The sequence below is a fragment of the Haliotis rubra genome, unplaced genomic scaffold (assembly GCF_003918875.1).
Source record: "Haliotis rubra isolate DU_JTF1 unplaced genomic scaffold, ASM391887v1 Scf17, whole genome shotgun sequence".
Lineage (NCBI taxonomy): Eukaryota > Metazoa > Mollusca > Gastropoda > Lepetellida > Haliotidae > Haliotis > Haliotis rubra.
This window is the reverse complement of record NW_025765669.1, coordinates 2,082,140-2,102,898: the sequence shown is the minus strand read 5'-3', so window position 1 is coordinate 2,102,898 and position 20,759 is coordinate 2,082,140. Positions and strand designations below refer to the sequence as shown.

Here is a 20,759-nt window from a genome sequence, read left to right as displayed (position 1 = left end):
CAAGTAAAAGAAAGAGAATCGCTTGGCGTTCGCGCACGCCTATCTAGAAACCAGTTAAGAAAGCGGTACATATATTTTTAAAACAATTAACTATTTCTATTTTTTTTAATAGACAACATCATAATTACTCTTTCGAAATGGCATGCATACATTGGATTTTAATAAATAAACGATATTATCCAAGTTAATGTATTCAACTCCCGCGCTTCGGAGAATTCGCGAGAAGTGTCATGGCGTCGTGTTCTTTGTGCGAGGAGATGGTAGGTGTTCTGGCAGACTTCTCTGTTTCTTTTTTGTCACATTAGAAATTTTACAGTTACTATGTTCACTACAGGGTCACTAATCAACTGCTAAACTATCTGTCGTATTTTGCGAGTGATAGCACAGATAGATTTGGAGTACTATGCTCGTAGACAAATCGCATTTGAAATGCAACAAAGACAGACGAAAGGGTAAACATTTTAAATTGTGAAATGACCCGGCATCCTTGTAAATGTCTTAAACGTAATAGAACAACCTTAACGTGTGCATATAAACCTGTGCATATAAGTGTCTCAAAACCTTTGAAATTCAGGAGTTTAATGGTCTTGTCTGACTGTTTCAGTCATATCCGTTCGCATTCGATTTTTTATCACATAAATTTAACTCAGAGTTGGTTATGGTCAAATATTATTCCAACCATCAGAATGGTCAAGATACTGGGAAATGACAAAACATGACATGTAAACGAAGCTCAGAATGGAATTTCTTTTACATCATGTAATTTTAAAACCCAAAAGGTTCCCAAACCTTGAATAATGTTAGGCATTTCCTTCTTCATAACACTATGAGCATTTTGGTGTTGAGTATACTGCTACTGCAACTGTATTTAAACCCCTTTGTGTTTACAGCCTAACTGTTTCAACAAAATACATGTAATCCTAAAATTTAGGTTATGAAGACATGCTTCTAAGCTATGACAAAATATTCTGAATGGGTACACCTACAGAATACCGGATACCTACCAGCCATATTGTTTAACGTCACGTCACCCTAACCCTAATCCTAAAACTAAACCTAACCAAAAGTAAACTCGCATGCTTTCAAAGATAATGGAAGGTATCCGGTATTCTATAGTCTTACCTCTGAATGTTACCTGTAATGGGATGTCTTCAGATCTTTGTTTAAAGGTCACATGCAAAGTAAAACACAAATTTGCAGATTCTGATACCTTTCGGTATGGACTTACAGTAACAAATGATCAAAAATGCAAATTCAACTTATAAAGTTGAAATATATCGCAATGAAAACCCTCCCTCGAAATCGGAGTTCAAAAGATTTACTAAATTCACCCCAGCTGGTGAAAAGTGGTTTCAACAGCTGTGCTGCACTGCGCTCATGGCACATGTTTATTTGTTTTTTCATAATCAGCAATGTATATTACATGTCATGAATAAGTGATAATTGTGTTTTAATTATGTTTGTTTTTTGGTTGCATGTGACCTTTAACAATAGCAGTTTCAGGCTACTTCTGATTTGCCCCCATGCCAGGGTTTTAGCACATTCAACATAATTTTCCATGCACAGTAATATTATATGTAATCCTCTTTACTTTCCAGATATGAGACGCATGTAGTCAGTAGATAATAATATGGCATTGCCGAACTATCGCCAGGTTGCACAGCCCACTCCAGCAGTTCGTAAGTTTCTTGTTTGATTGTCTTTCTCTTTGTTTTCCATCCTTATTATCAGAATGAATTGTGAATAATGTAAGCTATCCATAGTGTATCCAGTGTTTAGAACTCATGAAAACATGTTAGTAAAAATGTATTAACAGTGTTTGTGATAGGAAAAATAGCTTTGCATTCCTAAAATGCTTAGCCCCAAGAATCATGAGTGTGCATGCACAGCGGTTGTATGTCCCAGCCAGAATGTAGCGAGGTCTAAAATTTTTTGAAATTTAGACATCATTTCCTTCCATTTTAGAGCATGTTGTCATCATTTATTTTGCTGTTCCTTGGGCAAAGTACGTTTTTCGGTTACTTGTTCCCAGAACACGCAGGTAGACAATATCGTGCATGAAATGTAGATTTATTTTCGTGAAACACGCAGGTTTTGGCATTAACGCAAACACTGATTAAAGATGAAACAGATGAGTTAAAATCAACAATTTAAAAACATTTGTGCAATGATATATAATTGAAACAACTTTGATAAAGTAAAAAAATTAATGTTGGATGACGTGTTTCAAACACATTTAACATATCAGGTCTCTTTGCCGAGTGAAAACAAATTAATGGTCTGTAGAACTTTTATTTATTCTTGCCAATGTCAGAATCGCTGTTCTGTAAGAATTATTAGGAAATTGTAAGAGTTGACAAGTGTTTACTGGCATTATCATGAGAAAAACCCAACCCATTAATTTGATTTACTTGACTTATTTGGCAAAAGTGTATGTTTAGCCATACTTATACTAAAACTACCAAGTTAACTTTCTCCAGAGAGAGGGCGCTCTGCACCTGGCACACCTTCCGCTTCTGAGAAGGTAAGTCACAGACTTTAACTTTTTAATTGTTTTTTTGATGATATGCCTTATGGTCTTGCACCAATATATGGATTCGGAATGACTATACAATCTACAGATTATGCCCCTTTGGGTATGCCAAGCTTTATCTACCCATTATAGGCTGGATGGTTTTACAATTACATTCAGCTTTTAGTCTGTGTGACCAGTTAGTGTTCCAGCATGAAAGCCAAGGGGTCCTGTAGCTCTGATGTTAATAGTTAAAGATAAGGATGACATATAGATACCATTCTTATAGGAGCAATCATCAAGGGCCCAAAGATCCCTCTATATTTCTCACATTGGCAATAGTGGGAACTGAGTCTCATGCAAGAATTGGTTTGATTTATGGACAAACATGTTGTTTAAAATGTACCTTACATGCTGGAGGTAAAACAATATTTGTTTACAAATTTACTCTAAATATTTAGTACTTTTGGAGACACAGACTCACACACACACATGTATAAAACAGGTATGCAAATAGGTGAAAAGGATTTAAACAAAGTGTGTATGTCATTTCATACATTTATAAGATCATAAATGCAAAAACACATATTGAAGTCACTTCATATATATCATTATAATAACTTAAAAAATGGCTTATATAATGATGAACCCCAAATAGTTGAAGGCAATAATGCAAAATAGTGATATTATTCAACACACCATTTGCAATTTATTTATTCATTAATATATTACCTAGATTTAAAAGTTTGGTCATTCTTGCAGTGAAATGATTTTTCTTTTTCATTTGTGTTTAATCTCTAGGGCTCAGGCGGTAGCCCATTCGTCCAGACCAGTCATGGACATCCCGGCTTTAATCCTACGAAGGTTGGGAAATCGGCCCCTGTGAGTATTCCAGCTATTATCACAGTAATGATACTGAGGGCTTTTAAACATGTTTAGATGCTAATGTTAGATACATAAGAAACAATTGTCTGCCTACACAATAAATGCAGGCTACCAACTGCTAATGATTAGGGTATTCTGAGCATATTACTGTTTTGGACTTTAAGACTGTTTCGTTCAGAATATTTAGAATAATTGCCTACATCTCACTTCAATGGGATATACATTTGAAAGGAAAGAGACTTCATAGCCCGTGGGAAGTACTTAGAACTACAACTGTACACCAATGTACTGTGGCATTTACCATTGGTTCAGTTTTTGATTTGTTGTATATTTTGGTTTGGTACAGTATTAGCATTACAAATTGCCTGATAGTACAACAAGCCTCTTGATTGGTCAATTCTTGAAGCTCATGAACTGTTATTTCTGAATCTTTTTTTGCCATCTTGACATGTTAATTTATATGAATATTCTAATTTTGTATTCTCATGTACCACCGTTGGTGGTGTTTCGAGAAATAAATTGAATTGAAATAAAATTGAATCTTAATCCCACTTTTTTAATGTGATTGGGAATGAAGATGTTTACAATTCTATTGTATTTAACATTCTGTTAATTCCAGAGTGACCCTAGGGTGCCGAAACCTCCCAAACCCCCAGACAAGCCTCTCATGCCTTACATGAGATATAGCCGTAAGGTGAGTAGGAAGGTGAGACAAAAACGCGAAAGCGACATTTTTATTTTCGGTTATGTTCATCGCTTCACCGTAGTCCTAGCGGCCGTGCTCAGAAGTTGATTAACAGCTAATACCTGGAGAGGAAGGGCTCGGCCTAGAGTACTTGACGCTGCATGTGTTCCGTACAACGTGTTTTGCATGACTGTTTGTACATGCGTTCCTCCATCTCGCACAAGGCTTGGCATTACGTAAAACCGTGCGGATCTTGCAATGTTTCCTGTTCCTTCAGCTTCCTTCAGAACTGTTTTCAAGTCCTATCTCAACTTATTCGTTCAGGCAAAACTTGGTGGGAAAAGGTTAACAACAAAATTAATCATCATAGAAAATTTGAAATACCATTTATGAAGTGCCTGCCTTGTTTTAATATTGTACAGATATTGATTCTGTTTGAGCTGGATTGTGTTTTGCCTGGTCTTGAGTTGGAGGAACTGCATCTTGTTACTTGTGTCACAGTTAGTATTAAACCTTGTTGTAGTTAGTTGATGCTAATACTGGTCATATGGGCTCTGTTACTTCATGCAATGCATGTTAATTAAGGGTGCAAACTATGTGTGAAAAGACACCGCCAGCTTGAACTCTGAATGCCAAAGTTCAAGCAGCTATACTACTTGCCAAGTTGTCAATTAGATGGCCTAAGGCTGACTCAGATATAACACATTGTAAATTGTGATCTTTTCAAGTTTAACAGTGTGTTTGAAATAGCAAATTTCATCGAATAAAGGCCAGTGTATCTTGGCACACTTGCAATTTTTATTGTGTTTCCAGTTATGCCCCCTTAATGTCAATGTTAGATATGTTAGATGCTGGAATATGTTACTGTGTGTTTGGTATGTTTGGTATTAATCATACTCACACTGAAACGACCTGTCAGGATGTCGTTTGTTTGATGAAAATATTTTTATAAACAATCTGTTATTTGAAGTAATTTGTTATTGTTCATCTGTAAATGGTTGAGTCTTTGTTGTAGTTCTTCAAATCCTTCCTGAAGTTTGAAATGTTTCATGTTTTATTTCTCTAAGGGAATATCCTGGCAGGATCATGGGTTCATAATTATACAGCCTGTAACTTTAAAAATATAAGTGAAACGTTTGTGTTGATGTGGTTTTATATGATCATATCTTAAGATGATTTAAGTAAACTGATCAAGCTGTATGATTTATGTTCACCATCTGACTGTAATTATATCATGTTGTTGAATTAGGAACTCTATTGTATAATTCATGTGTGGTCTGTTCATTTGATTTTTTGTTCACCTTGACGTTGTCAGAGTGGGTTTATTTGCTTATTTGAACATGTGTTTTAAGAGCTTGTCACAGATTGACTTAAATAAGTGTGAAAACATTCAGAAGATGAGGATATATTGTTATCAACATAGCAGATCTACCGTCATTATTGATGAAAATACTCTACCATTCTTCACTCTACCTACAGCAGCATGCTTAAATAATTCTGAATAACTAGATTTAGGGAAATGCTAGCAAAGAAATTTTCAACTTCATACTTTTATAAAAAAGTTGTATATCAAACCGATGTTCATGACAAACTATGGTATGTTAGGCGGGACAGAATTCATTCTGAAACATGTCCTGCACAGAAACTCATATCTGACAATTTGTGAGGCCATCTGTTCTCAGATAATGAACCACCTCTGTTCTCTAGTAGATGGAAAGCCAGTCCGGAGATCCCGGAAGGTTGGTGGGTCGATCTCAGCTGTGCACACACATGCATGTGCATCACTGTATAAGTATCGCCAGATAACCATTGGGATGTCAGTGAGTGCATGGGGTGTACATTCTAACTGCACTGCTGATGTTTATGTTCAGACATTTGCACTCATCATTGAATACATCTGAAAGTTAATTGTAACCTGAACAAATTTTTCAGGCAGGAAATTAAATTATTAGCTGAATCTGTATGGGTGTTTCGATAGCACATCACATGTGGATAACACTTTCCATTAAATCATCAGAAAGTATATAAGGTATTAGAATTTGAAGAAAAATGCAGATTCATAAACATGGAGGTATTCTGTTGAATGACTTGCTAAAATTGTCACTGGACACTTTTTATTAAGATATAGTGGTCAGTGACTCTGACCTCAAACATTTCTTTAGGGCTAGGATATGTGGGGAAAAACTGACCATGTAATGGATTAATATGTTATGTCATTAAAAAGTTCAGAAAATATTGTAATGGATAAATATTTGCTTGTTGACTCAAAAAATGTTAAACAACATTACTAGTTTTGCCATGGGGGTGATGGTGTAGCCTAGTGGTCAAAGTGTTAGCTTATCACACCAAAAGGACTGGGTTTGATTCCCTACATTTTACAATGTATGAAGCCCATTTCTGGTTTCCCTCTCTTATACTGCTGGAATATTGTAGGAATATTGATGAAGTGGCATAAAACTACAGTGAATCACTCACTCATCATTCTAATACTATGGTTGACAAACATACTGATTAGAATTTATGAAAATCTTAATGTGATGATCCAACACATATCATGTAAGTTATTTAAGGCATTTCTAGTAAATTCTAGTAAAGTCAGATCAGTAATTGTGCGTAAATCTGGAGAAATATCTTCCTAAAGTTCTTATTGTCATTGTTGCGAGCAGGTCTGAAATAATATACATAATAATGATGAAATAATCGAGCTACAGGCCTTTATAGGAACAAGAACATGACCACAAAGTAAAACTTCAACTTGATCTAAATGATTTTGTAGTCAGATATAACAATGCTATCTTATTTCTGTTTGTGAAAAATCATTTCCTTACTATTTATTCATGGAGTTACAGATTATCAATGATTTATGTCTATGGTGATTCTATTGGGTCTTTTTATGATATGAAGCTCAAGGTCAACAGATTTCACATAGAGTTGGGGACAGATCAGATTTTGTGTGATGCTTGGACATTGCAAAAGGCAGCAAGCACAAATGTTAAAGTGCTTTTCCTGTGAAAAGTTGCCTCCCATCCCTTAACATGTCAAGGCAATCATCCACCTGCATCAGTGCATTAAAGTCTGTGGAGTTACCTGCCCCTTAAATGTGATAGGCAGAAAATGGACAGTGCAACTGAATGGAATTGCATTATTGGTTTCTGATCAATCAGGTGTAACCAGATGTGTACATTTTGAAGTAAGACACTTAGACTAATGTGTTAAGATATGTATATCCTTGAAAATTTGTTAGTTTAAGTATGGGGGCGGTGGGGTAGCCTAGTGGTTAAAGCGTTGGCTCGTCACGCCGAAGACCCGGGTTCGAATCCCCACATGGGTACAATGTGTGAAGCCCATTTCTGGTGTCCCCACCGCCGTGATGTTGCTGGAATATTGCTAAAAGCGGCGTAAAACCAAACTCAGTCAGTCAGTAGTTTAAGAATGTGTTAAGATTCACAATGAAAAGCAATTGGGTGGATGAGCAAGCTCTTTTTTATTTCTAAATGGATATATACATGTATATATGTCTTACTATATCCAGTTGGTTATGACTGGTTCTGCAGTCAAGATCTGAAGGGCCAGTCTGGTTATATCTGTCTGTTGGGATGCAGGGTGGACCATGTCTATGTTTTCATTCAGTTCATCGGTCTGTAGGGTAGCCTAGTGGTTAAAGCATTTGCTTATCATGCGAAAGACCTGACATTGATTTCCTACATGGGTATAAGGTGAAGTCCTGATGTCCTCTACCAGGGAATATTGCTAATAGCGACATAAGACGATACTCACTCCTTCAGCTTAAGGAGTGAGTTTAGTTTAGTTGCACTCAGCAATATTCCAGCTATATGGTGGCGGTCAGTAAATAATCAAGTCTAGACCAGACAATCCAGTGATCAACAGCATGAGCATCGATCTGTTGCAATTTGGAACCGGTGACATGTGTGAACCAAGTCAGTGAGCCTGACCACCCGATCCCGTTAGTCGTCTCCTACGACAAGCATGGGTTGCTGAAGATCAATTCTAACCCGACCTAGAAATATTTAACAATTACTAATGGTATATCCTTGTAGTGGGGTAGCCTAGTGGTTAAAGCGTTCGTTCATAATGCTGAAGACCTGGGTTCGATTCCCCACATGGGCACAATGTGTGAAGCCCATTTCTGGTGTCGCCCCTGCCATGATATTGTTGGAATATTGCTAAAGCTAAATTACTCACTCCTTGTGGACTGCCCCTTTCATTGGGAAAATGATAATTTTTTCAGAATTACTAAATTATGGAATTAGTTCAAACGTGAGAGGATGATGGGGTAGTTAGGTGGTTAAAGTGTTTTGACTGATTAATCATAGTAATATGAAATAATGGGATGGTGTATCTTGTAGGTTTAGACCAAGAATCGGACAGATTTTTAGACCATGTGTATATGTAAGGTACAAATGAAATAAGGTAGCATTGCTATGATAAAGTTTCTTTTATCGATGTAAATTTCCTGTTCATCATGATTGTATTTAACTGTGAATTTGTACATTATTTATGTAATGAAGTAAGTAGGTGATGAATTAGGCAATCAGGATGTAGTCATGATTGCCTAAATATAACCATGCTTACATGTGCTTGCTGTCATATTGAGAATGTATATCATAACATTATGTTCATCCAATCATGTCTTTTACATTGTCAGCATACTCCATTTCACAAGACAAGTATGCTGCATAAAGTATCACCATCCACAAAGCCAATTAATATCACTGATAATTTCTATTAATGTGTATTTGTGCTAAAACAGGACTTGGTAACGCCTGTTCTGTAGTGTTTCATAACGGAGCATGTTTGTAAATGAGTGTTTTGGAAATGCACTGCTTAAGAAATTATTACTTTTAGTAGCTCCAGTTATTCTTTATTTGCGAATGAATTTTCATATGTTTCGAGCTTGCTGAATATTTTCAACATGTCGTATGATAATGGAAGCTTAAAGTTTCTCCGTGGTGCAAGTTGTTGGTGTACGTGGGCTGAGGTGTGTGTCAACATGCGGGCCGGGGGCGCCAAACAGAGTAAGTCATGCCGTAGTTGACCTATTGCAGGTATGGGAACAAGTAAAGGCCTCCAACCCAGACCTCAAACTATGGGAAATCGGCAAGATTATTGGACAGATGTGGAGAGACTTGAGTGATGTCCAGAAACAAGAATACATGGACGAATATGAAACTGAAAAGGTAGTCAATAGGTTTCTACAAGAAATGTAGAAATAAAATTTGAAAACTAGGGTTTTCCCTGATATTAATCATCCCTAAATGCCAAAACCATCATTATTAGTTGTCATTTGTGCAGGAAAAGACGTAAGGTGTAATAAACTATTAGGTAAAGGAGCTACTTTATGTCATATTAGACTAAAAGTGCCGATAATTTTGTAAGCAAGGCTGTACATCATCTCATATTTTGAGGTCACATATCTGTACAGAGGAGGCATATGAAGCTTGGAGTGACAATTTTTGGTTTCAGGCAAAAAAGAATGTCATTGCTATTTATAGCATTTGAGATGCCAACACTTTAAGTATAAAATGGCATCATTTTCTTTTGATGCAATTTTTTTTAAAGTGTGCCAGTTATAGACATAAGAGAAGGATGGGCTGCTGTTGTAAGGCCCTGCAAGAAGTCGGATGGGTGGGTCGGGTCGGTTCCAGTGAAACCTTGATTTTTGTCACTCACTGTTGACATGTACTTTTGAAATTACCTTTTAGAAATGTAAACTTTTATATTAAGCAAGTGTCAGAGACTGATATATCTTTTATTTCTATTGACATATTCATGACATATTCATACAATCCTCAAGAGTCAGGACGGTTTACAGATAGACATTAACGTTGTTTGGGAAATGAAAAACACCAAATGTGGATTGGGATTTTGCATGTTATGGTTTTTCTAGGATTTACAAACTCTAATATGAAAGGGCTTGTTGGTCTATCTTTTCCCATACAATATGTATGAATCACCAGTAGATACTTGCAGATTCTGGCCTGTTTGGTGATGGCTTATTTTGACATGGTAAACTTACGGTTTGTTTGTCACTCCAGGCTTCATCTGCAAAAACTATGTATTGATGTTTTCCTTTGTGTAGCCTACAACAATGATATGCCTTGCCTACACAAATTGTTTGGCAGTCCTGTGCAGTACAGTTTTCAATGTCTGGGGAAAACCCTATGAATGTTTTAGCTTTTGTTTAATGATAGTGGCAATTTTGTTTTGTTTGGAGTAATGCTTTCGTTAAAAGGTAATAATGTTCACATTGTGACAGAGCGATAATTGCATCTTGGTAAATTAAACTCAAATGTTTTTAACATTTGAAGTCAAATTTAGTTTCAAATTTGGGGAAAGGATTAAAATGTATTTAAGAACCTAGCTGATGAAGTAATTTGGGTGGCTAGTCTTCATGGTCATGAGATTGTGGATGTGATGAGCCTGATTTTATCCATTGCAGGTTACATACAATGAGGCAATGAAGTCCTACCATAACTCTCCTGCTTACCAGGCTTGGGTAGCAGCAAAGGGAAAAGGTGATTCTTCCTTTTTGTCCTTTCATGCTATAGCGCTGGACAGTAAACAAACTGAATAATGTTCATAAAATAATACTGATAATGAGAAGCGTTTTTTAAGATTACATTTTAGTAAAGTTCTCATTCTAGTATTTAGGGTTTAGTCCTAGTTTAGTCCTAGCCAGGATTGACACCCTGAGTGAGGCACTGCCATACCACAATGTGAGCAATTTAACTTCACTCAGTGGTCAATGGAACAGGCTGAATTCGATTTTTAATTCACAGCTTCCTGGGAAGTATATGTCCTGAGTTGCCTGTCGGTACCCTATGCTTGTTGAAAGAGCTGGCCAGCCTCATGCCTCAAAATCAATTCAGTACGACATAGCTCACACAAAAACATGTCAGTACTCATTCAAAATTCTCAGTACACCTCCACTTGCAATATGATGTGTAAGTACACTCACACCTCCAAAAGTTATCTGGAGCCCTGATTGTAATGATCTCTGAATTGTAATGTTTACTTCTCAGAATTACTGTGTAATGTTTTTCAGACTAGAGCCGACAGAAACAGTGTCTATGTCTCAAGTGTCTCTGTAGCTATTTTGTCCAGACTTTCAGACCACTGTCAAATTGAACATTTCTGACTGCAGGTTTAAATATCAAAACAACCAGACAAACAAATTTTGATAATTTATGATGATGACTATTTATTAAAGTGAAATACAGTGCTGTGGCACTATTTTTTAATTTATGGAGTAAACTATGTCTCATCCTATGGTGATGCATTGATGTACAAATGTTAGGAAGCTGATGTGTCTGTTTCAGCCACTGAAGCTGCGGCTTTGGAGGAGGAGGAATCTCGGGCCGAGAGAGCCACTGCTAGCTCCCGGCAGTCGGTAAGAGTAATGGTCTCTGCTTTATTTTTCAATTCTTACATTTACAACAACATTATAATAGCTTAAAATTCATCCATGTGGATTAAAGTTTTCTTTCTGTAAAATGTGAAGCGTCATCCATTTTCGTGACGTAATTTGTTCTGATAACTTAATGTGTGTTTATTATCAGTTATTATAACTTGCTCATTAAGATTCAATCACATGATAAGAGGGGCTTCTGGGGTAGTCTAAAAGTTGAAGTGATGGATTGTCATGCTGGAAATCTGATTTCAAACCCCATATGGGTACAATATGTGAAGCTCATTGAGGGTGATCCCTGTAGTGTTACTGCTTTAAACCGTACTCATATGGGGATAATTTGAGTTGCTCATTGACATAATCATATAATAAGAGGGGCTTCTGGGGTAGTCTAAAAGTTGAACTGATGGATTGTCATGCTGGAAACCTGAATTCGAACCCACATGGGTACAATATGTGAGGCTCACCAGTGGTGATCCTTGTAGTGTTATGGCTTTGAAACATACTCATACAGCCTGGTGATTCTTTGAGTTTGAGTTTAATGTGTGCTGTCCTTTCTGAAAACGAAGACCTTGAACGTGCTTTGATACTGCCGAAATGTTATGAAAGATATTCTCACTCACATGACTAGAGGATCACTGTAGACAGTTTGAGTTCAATAATTGCTGTTCTTTCAGAATACCAAGAACATGGACATGCCCAGAATAAGTATTCAGCCTGCTGAAGATGAAGATGGTATGTATAGAACTTTAAATACTGACAGTCATTTCTGATATTCTGCTTGTTTGAAGTAACCTACACTGTCATTTCTGATATTCTGCTTGTTTGAAGTAATAAAAATCTCTTGGCCATGTTTTACAAAGTTTTGCTCAGGATACCACTCTTTTTTGAGCACCCACTTAGTGGTTGGTGATTTAGCAGCAAAAATCTCTTGGCCATATAGGATAAGCACCCACTTTTGTTGAATTTAGCATTAAATTTCCATTATTATTATTATTTATCTTTAGGGCCTGCCATGATATTGCTGGAATATTAATAAAATCGACATAAAACTAAACTCACTCACCCTTTAGGGAAAGGGACATTATTGTAGTTTGAAATTATCTAATAAGTTGTTCCTTTATTCTCTATTAGATTCTGCTTTTTCTGGATTATTTCCCTTTTATCACAGAATACAGTAAATTCATGGTTTCTGTTTTGTTCTAATGTATGTTTCAGTTTATTTTGAGTTTGTGTAAACTTCCTTTCCAGACTTGGATGATGGTTTCTCGGTGAAGCATATCGCTCATGCTCGCTATCAGCGCAATCATCGGCTCATCAATGAAATCTTCAGTGATAGTGTGGTTCCTGATGTGCGGACAGTGGTCACTACAGGCAGAATGAGTGTGCTCAAGAGGCAGGTCCAGTCTCTCACAATGCATCAGGTAGGCTGTCAGGCTATTTGAGAGTTGTGGGAAGGGTAGCTCTGTCATATTGGAATAGTTCAATACTGATGTTTGGAGTACCTTGAAGATCAGTGTTAGAATTGGTCTTCAGCAGTCCATGCTTGTTGTAGAGGCAACTAACAGGATTTGGTGGTCAGACTTGCTGACTTTGTTGACACATGTCAATCGTATCCCAATTGTGTAGGTCGATGCTCATGCTGTTGATCACTGGATTGTCTGGTCCAGGCTTGATTATTTACTGACCATATAGCTGGAATATTGCTCAGTGCAGCATTTAACAGAAAACAAATTGATTTCTGTGGGGTTAAACAACATTCACATAGTGATTGTTTCATTTTTCTTGTGTTCCAGAATTTTCTTGAAGAAACACTAAGCAAAAGAAAAGGAGATGTTCCAGAAAAAACTGGAATCTGAGAAAACACATTTGTTACAACAGATAGAAGAGAAAACATGAAGTCAAGATGACACAGGCAAAGAAAAGGAGATTCATTTTCTACTGTATTGGAATTAGACTTTTGTAGATTACTATCCATTTGCAACCTTACATTTTTCTTAATAGTGTCCCCAGATGGTCAATTTAAACAAAGAAAACATTTATGACCCATTAAGTTTGTTAGACATGAAGCCGCCTCAACGAAGTCCCATGACAGGCATTCCTTTCCCGATAATCAATCGGCAGAAGAAGCTTGGGTACTCAAGCCTGATGTTACACCGAGGAGTCAGAAAAGACCACTTCGTCACAGATCATCCCAGAAGACATGATGCCATGGAGGACCAACAAACTGCGCAAGCAGGGTCCGAAAGTTTACCACTCCCAGGAGGCACCCGCGCTATGAGCAGCTTGTCACCTTCGCTGCTGAAGTTCATAACAGTGGTCTTTGTTTCACCATAGCTAGACATGTATCACGAAGCTATATCATCGATCGGAAGAAGTCTTCGTGTTGCTAAGGAAATTAAAATCGGTGCCAATACTGTCTCCGGTGAAGATCATCCCATAGTTATGTTTATGTTTTGTAGCTATGTGATGGTTTTGAGGATGATGGAGGGAATCATATTTTCTGATGCAGAGATACGGTATTGATGGTCAATAACTCCTAGATCTCACATCACCATCTAAAAGTGGCAATACAGCTCAGACGCTATTTGACAGAAGGAAGATGATCCAGATGCAATCACTTCTACCTCGATCACATAGTAATTGTTTTATTTTTCTTGTGTTCCAGAAAAAACTGGAATCCGAGTTACAACAGATAGAAGAGAAACACGAAGCAAAGAAAAGGAGATTCTGCGAGTCAAGTGAAGGTTTCCATGAAGAGCTAAAAAAAGTTGGTCCTAGTTCATCGCATCATCGCAGTTGCTAGAGAAAAACACATTTGTATTGGAACATTAGACTTGCTATTGCAACCTTACATTTTTCTTAATAGTGTCCCCAGATAGTGAAATTTATGACTCATTAAGTTTGTTAACATGAAGCCGAAGTCCCATGACAGACATTTCTTTCCCAATCATTGGGTACTCAAGTTAAAGGGCAGAGTCAAAGACCATTTTTTTTCCAATTTACCAATATGATTTAAAGTTCATAACAGTGGTCTTTGTTTTGGCTAGCATGTATCGAAATGATGTTGGAAGACATGTTGAAATTAAAAGGTGCCAATACTGACAGTTATGTTTATGTTTTGTAGCTATGTGAGAACAAGCCCCAGGTGACAGAAGATATGTTCAATGGCATGATATCAAAGGCGAGAGAGGACATGCGTCAACGGCATCAACAACTCATTCAGCAACAGGAAGAGGAGAAGAAGAAGCAGCAGCTGCGTGATGAAGAGAGAAAGAAAAAGGAGGAAGAAGATAGAAAGAAGGAAGAAGAAGAGAGGGAGAAATCTCAAGAGGAACAGATGGACGTTGATCAGGCTGAGAAAGAGGCTGCACCACAGGTCATTCATTCATTCATTCACCACAGTTCATTCATTCATTCATTCACCACAGTTCATTCATTCATTCATGCACCACAGTTCATTCATTCATATTATTAATGTAACTGAAATTGAATGTTTCTGCGTGAATTTTTTTTTTTTCATATTCATTATCTTGGACCATGTGATTGTTTTACAGCTGACAGTTAATGGCACGGACACAAAACCAAAAGAAAATGGAGTGGACTCAACCCTTGTATGTATAACAAGCCCTTCACACAACTGAAGGATTAGATTCCAATTAGCATGTCCTGCCTATCCTTTCTTATACCATGTGGGCGGTGGGGTAGCCTAGTGGTTAAAGCATTCGCTCATGCCAAAGACCCAGTTCCATTCCCCACATGGCTACAATGTGTGAAGCCCATTTCTGGTGTCTCCCGCCATGATATTGCTGGAATATTGCTAAACGTGGCTTAAAACGTAACACACTCACTCTTACGCCATGCATGATCATCACAGTCAAAGTACATTATATATTGTAAATTTCTCCTGAGTTTCTTTTCATATCACAGTACATGTAAAAGCAGAGACATAACAGAATAACGATAAACAATTAAAAACCCAGTACTTTGGTATGAATTAATGAGATTTTTTCATATTATATGACACTTGGGTCATATTGTATTTATCCTCCCATATAGTTTTTCCACATTTTTTAGAACATTATTAACCTTTGTCTTAGGTGTAGAAAATACAACAATCCTCATTCAGTGAGAGAGAGTAGCAATGAAATTTGATTGTGGTTGTCTGCAATGAATAGTAATGAAACTTCATTGCAGCAATATCTCCCAGGACATATTGTTCGCTCTCACCTGAGCATTATCTCCTCTGGAAGTTCTCATGTTGTACTTTGATGTTATGAAAAACTGAACTTTGTATACAGGAGGGGTGAAAAGTCTTTATGAATATTTACAACACTATATGTAATCATCATTTTGCTTTTCTAACACCTAACAGTAACCTGTGAAGGTCCGGGTTAGAATGAACCTTCAGTAACCCATGCTTGTCGTAAGAGGTGACTAACGGGATCGGATGGTCAGGCTTGCTGGCTTGGTTGACACATGTCATCAGTTCCCAATTACGCAGATCGATGCTCATGCTGTTGATCACTGGATTGTCTGGTCCAGACTCGATTATTTACAGACCCCCGCCATATGGCTGGAATATTGCTGAGTGTGGCGTAAAACTAAACTCATTCACTCACTCACCTAACAGTATTTATCATGTTGAAAAAGCAATTAACTTCATTTTGAATGCTAATGTCATGTTCAAACTGCCTGGAATAGACATTTTGGAAATCGTTAAAGTAAACTGATCATCGTTTGAAATTATTTGAATACAGTATCTATTTGTTCATAAAAAACTTTTCATCCATTTTTGATTCAACCCATCAAGTCAAGGAGTTTGCTCCGATAGAATTACTGTTGGACATGCCAGAAACAATGATTCTGTGTGTGTGTGAGCACTATAACTGTGCTTCTGTGTTTATAACACGTGGGATGAGATTAGACATGCTTTGATGTGAATGTTATGCTGTTAAAAATGCCATGTTAACCAAACTAACTCATTCACTCACTTTCATTTCCTTGATGTTTTTTCTGCTTACTTTGTTAGTGTGTGAATTACAGATGTGTCATGATTCAGAATCCATATTGGTAACAGTAACTGGATGTTACCAACTCCAGGTGGTGACAGTAACTCTGTTTCAGACTCTAGATGGTGACAGTAACTGGATGTTAAGAACTCCAGATGGTGACAGTAACTGTTTCAGACTCTAGATGGTGACAGTAACTCTGTTTCAGACTCTAGATGGTGACAGTAACTGGATGTTAAGAACTCCAGGTGGTGACAGTAACTCTGTTTAAGACTCTAGATGGTGACAGTAACTCTGTTTCAGACTCTAGATGGTGACAGTAACTGGATGTTAATAACTCCAGATGGTGACAGTAACTCTGTTTAAGACTCTAGATGGTGACAGTAACAGTAACTGGATGTTAAGAACTCCAGATGGTGACAGTAACTCTGTTTAAGACTCTAGATGGTGACAGTAACTCTGTTTCAGACTCTAGATGGTGACAGTAACTCTGTTTCAGACTCTAGATGGTGACAGTAACTGGATGTTAAGAACTCCAGATGGTGACAGTAACTCTGTTTCAGACTCTAGATGGTGACAGTAACTCTGTTTCAGACTCTAGATGGTGACAGTAACTGGATGTTAATAACTCCAGATGGTGACAGTAACTCTGTTTAAGACTCTAGATGGTGACAGTAACTCTGTTTCAGACTCTAGATGGTGACAGTGTTACCAACTGCAGATGGTGACAGTAACTCTGGATGATGGTGACCAACTCTAGATGGTGACAGTAACTGGTTAAGAACAGATGGTGACAGTAACTCTGTTTCAGACAGTAACTCTGTTTCAGACTCTAGATGGTGACAGTAACTGGATGTTACAGTAACTCTGTTTAAGACTCTAGATGGTGACAGTAACTCTGTTTCAGACTCTAGATGGTGACAGTAACTGGATGTTACCAACTGCAGATGGTGACAGTAACTCTGTTTCAGACTCTAGATGGTGACAGTAACTGGATGTTAAGGGCTCCAGATGGTGACAGTAACTCTGTTTCAGACTCTAGATGGTGACAATTACCCTATGTTTCAGACACCAGATCGTGACAGTTACTCTATGTTTCAGAACTCAGATGTGGACAGTAACTCGATGGATGTGGAGGAAGCAAAACCAGCAGATGCCGCAAACACCGAAATGAACAAGGTAGGTTGATATGTGTACAATGTATTAAACTGTCAAAGATTTAGCTATTTCTTACGAGGGAGGACCACTTGCTGGTGGAACAGCCAGGTGTGCTAGTTGTACATGTGAAATTGAAATTTCACTGCACATGCTTATTGATTACCTGGCTGTTCCACAAGCAAGTGGTCCCCCCTCGTAAGAAATAGCCCAAAGTGACAAAATAATGATCGTTTGTTAAACAACTTTCATATTCTGGTGTCCAAAATTATGAGACAAATCATCAAAGTTGGTCTGTCGATTTCAATTTGGTTTTGTTGCAATTATTAGATTTTGTGGTAGTGAGCAATTCATCGGTTTAAAATGTCTAAAATGAAGTCAAACAGACTATAAAGTGCTGTAAAAATGCATATTAACTCGTGTGTTTTGAAGGAAATGTAGGCCAATCAATCATGAAAGACGTTAAGGTTTTCAATATGTACACATAAGAAAAGCTCAATGATCTCAAGATTATATTCCCTGTATTCCCACATCCTTTGTGCTAAAGTCACAGGTGGTCAAAATTGGTGCCAGGGAAGTGAGTGAGTGAGTTTATTTTGACGCCGTTCTCAGCAATATTACAGCTATATATGATGGCAGTCTGTAAATAATCGAGTCTCGACCAGACAATCCAGTGATCAACATCATGAGCATCGTTCTACGCTATTGGGATACAATGACATGGGGTCAACCAAGTCAGCGAGCCTGACCACCCGATCCCGTTAGTCGCTTATTCCGACAAGCATGTGTTGCTGAAGACCAATTCTAACTCCGTGACCAGGGAAGTGAGACCTGTTATACCTTTTCATGAACTATTCCAGGTATGTGCTGAGCCAGACAGTACAGTTGAAACTCAGTCAGCTGCTCCAGCCTCAGTACCAGCCGAATCGGAACCAGAGATACCATCAGCTACAATGCCAACTCAGGTGCAAGACACACCTGATGCTACAAACACGACAGGTATGATAGCACTCCAGGGGAGGAGGATGCTTGTTATCTTTATCATGATTCTGTAAATACAGAGAAAATCTGTGAAAGCTGTATTTTATCTCTGTGTAACATCTAATAATGTCTTCTCTGTGTAATAATCACATATATGTTGATTGTATCAGTACACATAGCATGTCGATTATAACCTGTATGTTTGTCAACAATGGTAAAAACTCCTGAAATCACTATAAGTGTGCTTCACATCCATTTTTGTTGATTTGCTTTTCTTGAAACGTTTCAATGATAAATGCTGTTATGTCATTTATTCAAGTGATGTTTCATTTTCAGACAAGCCTGAGAACCCTTCCAATTCTACTCAGCTGCCCACAAGCTTAGAACAAGAGAACAAGGAGGTGTCTGATCCACCAGTGAAAGAGACAGACACGCCAAAAGAATCTGCTCCAGAAGAAGAAGAAGAAAAAACCTCTATGCAGCTATGACCTGCAACTTAGAATTCAATATGAATGAAGTAATATGTTACAATTCATTAAATTTGCTGTTGTGCTAAACAGTATTCTGTGTACATTTTTTAGAGAAGACCTGTTGGGATTGGGTACATATGTAAGGTAAAGTTATTGAAGTTTGAAGTAAGAATCATGTTTGTATGCAAACAATTTTAATGTCGAAATTATGAGCATTTGAAAAGACTGTTCCAGTCTAATTTATTAATAAATGTGTAGGTCAGAAATGTTATTCACTATGTTTAAATATCAATGTTTGTCCTAGTTTTATCCATGTTATCTGAGGGCGTATGTTCTTGCGTCTCTGTCATTTTATTGTCTGCATTTTCATACCATTTATGTCATGTCATATATCATGCTAGAATAAAATGTATCATAACTGAGTCAAGCTGGTTTTGTATTTTATGTACATGTGACTTGAATGTGACTAATGGTGAAACAGTCATTGGGAATGATAAATACACACAGTCATGATAACATTCACAAAGTCAGTATGATTGAAGCGGCGGTGGGGTAGCCTAGTGGTTAAAGGAGTTCGGGTTTGATTCCCCATGTAGGCCCATTTCTGGTGTCCCCCGCCATGATGTTGATGATGATGATAGGATATTTATATAGCGCACATATCCACGCACTAGTGCATGCTCAAGGCGCTCCTGGAATATTGCTAAAAGCGGCGTAAAACCTCACTCATGAAGTTTGTTAGAACGTACGTGTTGAGGAGGTCAGATGCTGTAAATCCAATCATCTAAACTGTTGTGAAAGAGGAAAAGTACACAAACATGGTTATTTGATGTGTACAACTCAAAATGAAGTTATGAGGCCCTCTACTCTCTACTATAAGTAATCCATCATGGCATGACAGATGAACTAAGGGAGCCCTTTGCCTGTGATCTAAGCACTACAATGACCTAAACTCTGTTACTTTAACATAGACTTAGGTTACAAACATATGTTAAGTTTGATGAAAGTGTGACCCCGACCCCCTTCTACTGGCTGCTCTTTTTGGTCTTGTCAAAATTCAGCTTATCTGCAGTAATATACAGTATTATTATATAGGTAGTAGTTTTCCTGTATCACTATTGGTCAAAATACCGTCCACGCGGATTGTCTACAAAAGCGATATCAGTTTTCTGATAAATTACGATATTGACTTGAGTTACTGAAAATAGACGAGGAATCCCATCTGTTCCCCTGCTTTTCAACCATAGATCAGTAGTGTTCACGGCTATTTTTAGCCGTTCAGCGATAGCTTCAGTGTTAGTCAATAGAAATCAGCGCTAAGATGGCTTGTGCTAGTGGCCCCAGTAATATGAAAGAATTGGTGGTTCTTAAATCTCATTTTAGTAGTATGTTTAATATGGATTTCATTGGTGACAATACATGCATTATATCAATGAGTATCTCACAACAGGTTACATGTTGCCTCTCAAGGAGCATTGCGTTGCAAGTCGATTGAGGGAGGTGCATGTTCTTTTGTCTGGTAGGGTATGTATGCTGAAAAGTGGTATATTTAGGGATTGTTCACAATTTATGGCTTTTGGGGTGGTGTGTGTGTTTTGATGATTTTAGGGGGTTATATTTAAAATTATGA

General features: G+C 37.6%; 1 protein-coding gene and 1 long non-coding RNA gene across 5 annotated transcripts; both read left to right on the top strand.

Moving 5' to 3' along the window:
- Nucleotides 1-213: 213 nt before the first annotated feature.
- Nucleotides 214-19,551, top strand: LOC124272466 (SWI/SNF-related matrix-associated actin-dependent regulator of chromatin subfamily E member 1-like). 4 transcript variants are annotated; one of them, XM_046707644.1, is made up of 16 exons: nucleotides 214-260; nucleotides 1,599-1,679; nucleotides 2,481-2,524; nucleotides 3,314-3,394; nucleotides 4,017-4,091; nucleotides 9,149-9,280; nucleotides 10,543-10,618; nucleotides 11,423-11,505; nucleotides 12,189-12,246; nucleotides 12,763-12,935; nucleotides 14,180-14,281; nucleotides 14,639-14,890; nucleotides 15,069-15,125; nucleotides 17,625-17,702; nucleotides 18,539-18,677; nucleotides 18,996-19,551. In XM_046707644.1, the coding sequence occupies exons 2-16, from the start codon at nucleotides 1,631-1,633 to the stop codon at nucleotides 19,145-19,147; spliced, it is 1,551 nt and encodes a 516-aa protein (XP_046563600.1). In that variant the 5' UTR covers nucleotides 214-260; nucleotides 1,599-1,630; the 3' UTR covers nucleotides 19,148-19,551. The 4 variants fall into 4 exon arrangements, with proteins under 4 accessions (XP_046563600.1, XP_046563601.1, XP_046563599.1 ...); XM_046707645.1 differs by having other exon boundaries at nucleotides 4,017-4,103; nucleotides 11,423-11,493; XM_046707643.1 differs by having other exon boundaries at nucleotides 4,017-4,103.
- LOC124272469 lies at nucleotides 16,279-17,198 on the top strand. Its single transcript, XR_006897339.1, has 3 exons — nucleotides 16,279-16,614; nucleotides 16,708-16,771; nucleotides 16,968-17,198. It is a non-coding gene; the product is annotated as an uncharacterized LOC124272469 (long non-coding RNA).
- Nucleotides 19,552-20,759: the final 1,208 nt, after the last annotated feature.

Coding starts and splice junctions, on each gene's coding strand:
- LOC124272466 (XM_046707643.1), top strand. CDS start 1,631: ATGGCATTGCCGAACTATCGCCAGGTTGCACAGCCCACTCCAGCAGTT. Junction 2,525..3,313: donor CACCTTCCGCTTCTGAGAAG/GTAAGTCACAGA, acceptor TTTAATCTCTAG/GGCTCAGGCGGTAGCCCATT. Junction 11,506..12,188: donor GGCAGTCGGTAAGAGTAATG/GTCTCTGCTTTA, acceptor CTGTTCTTTCAG/AATACCAAGAACATGGACAT.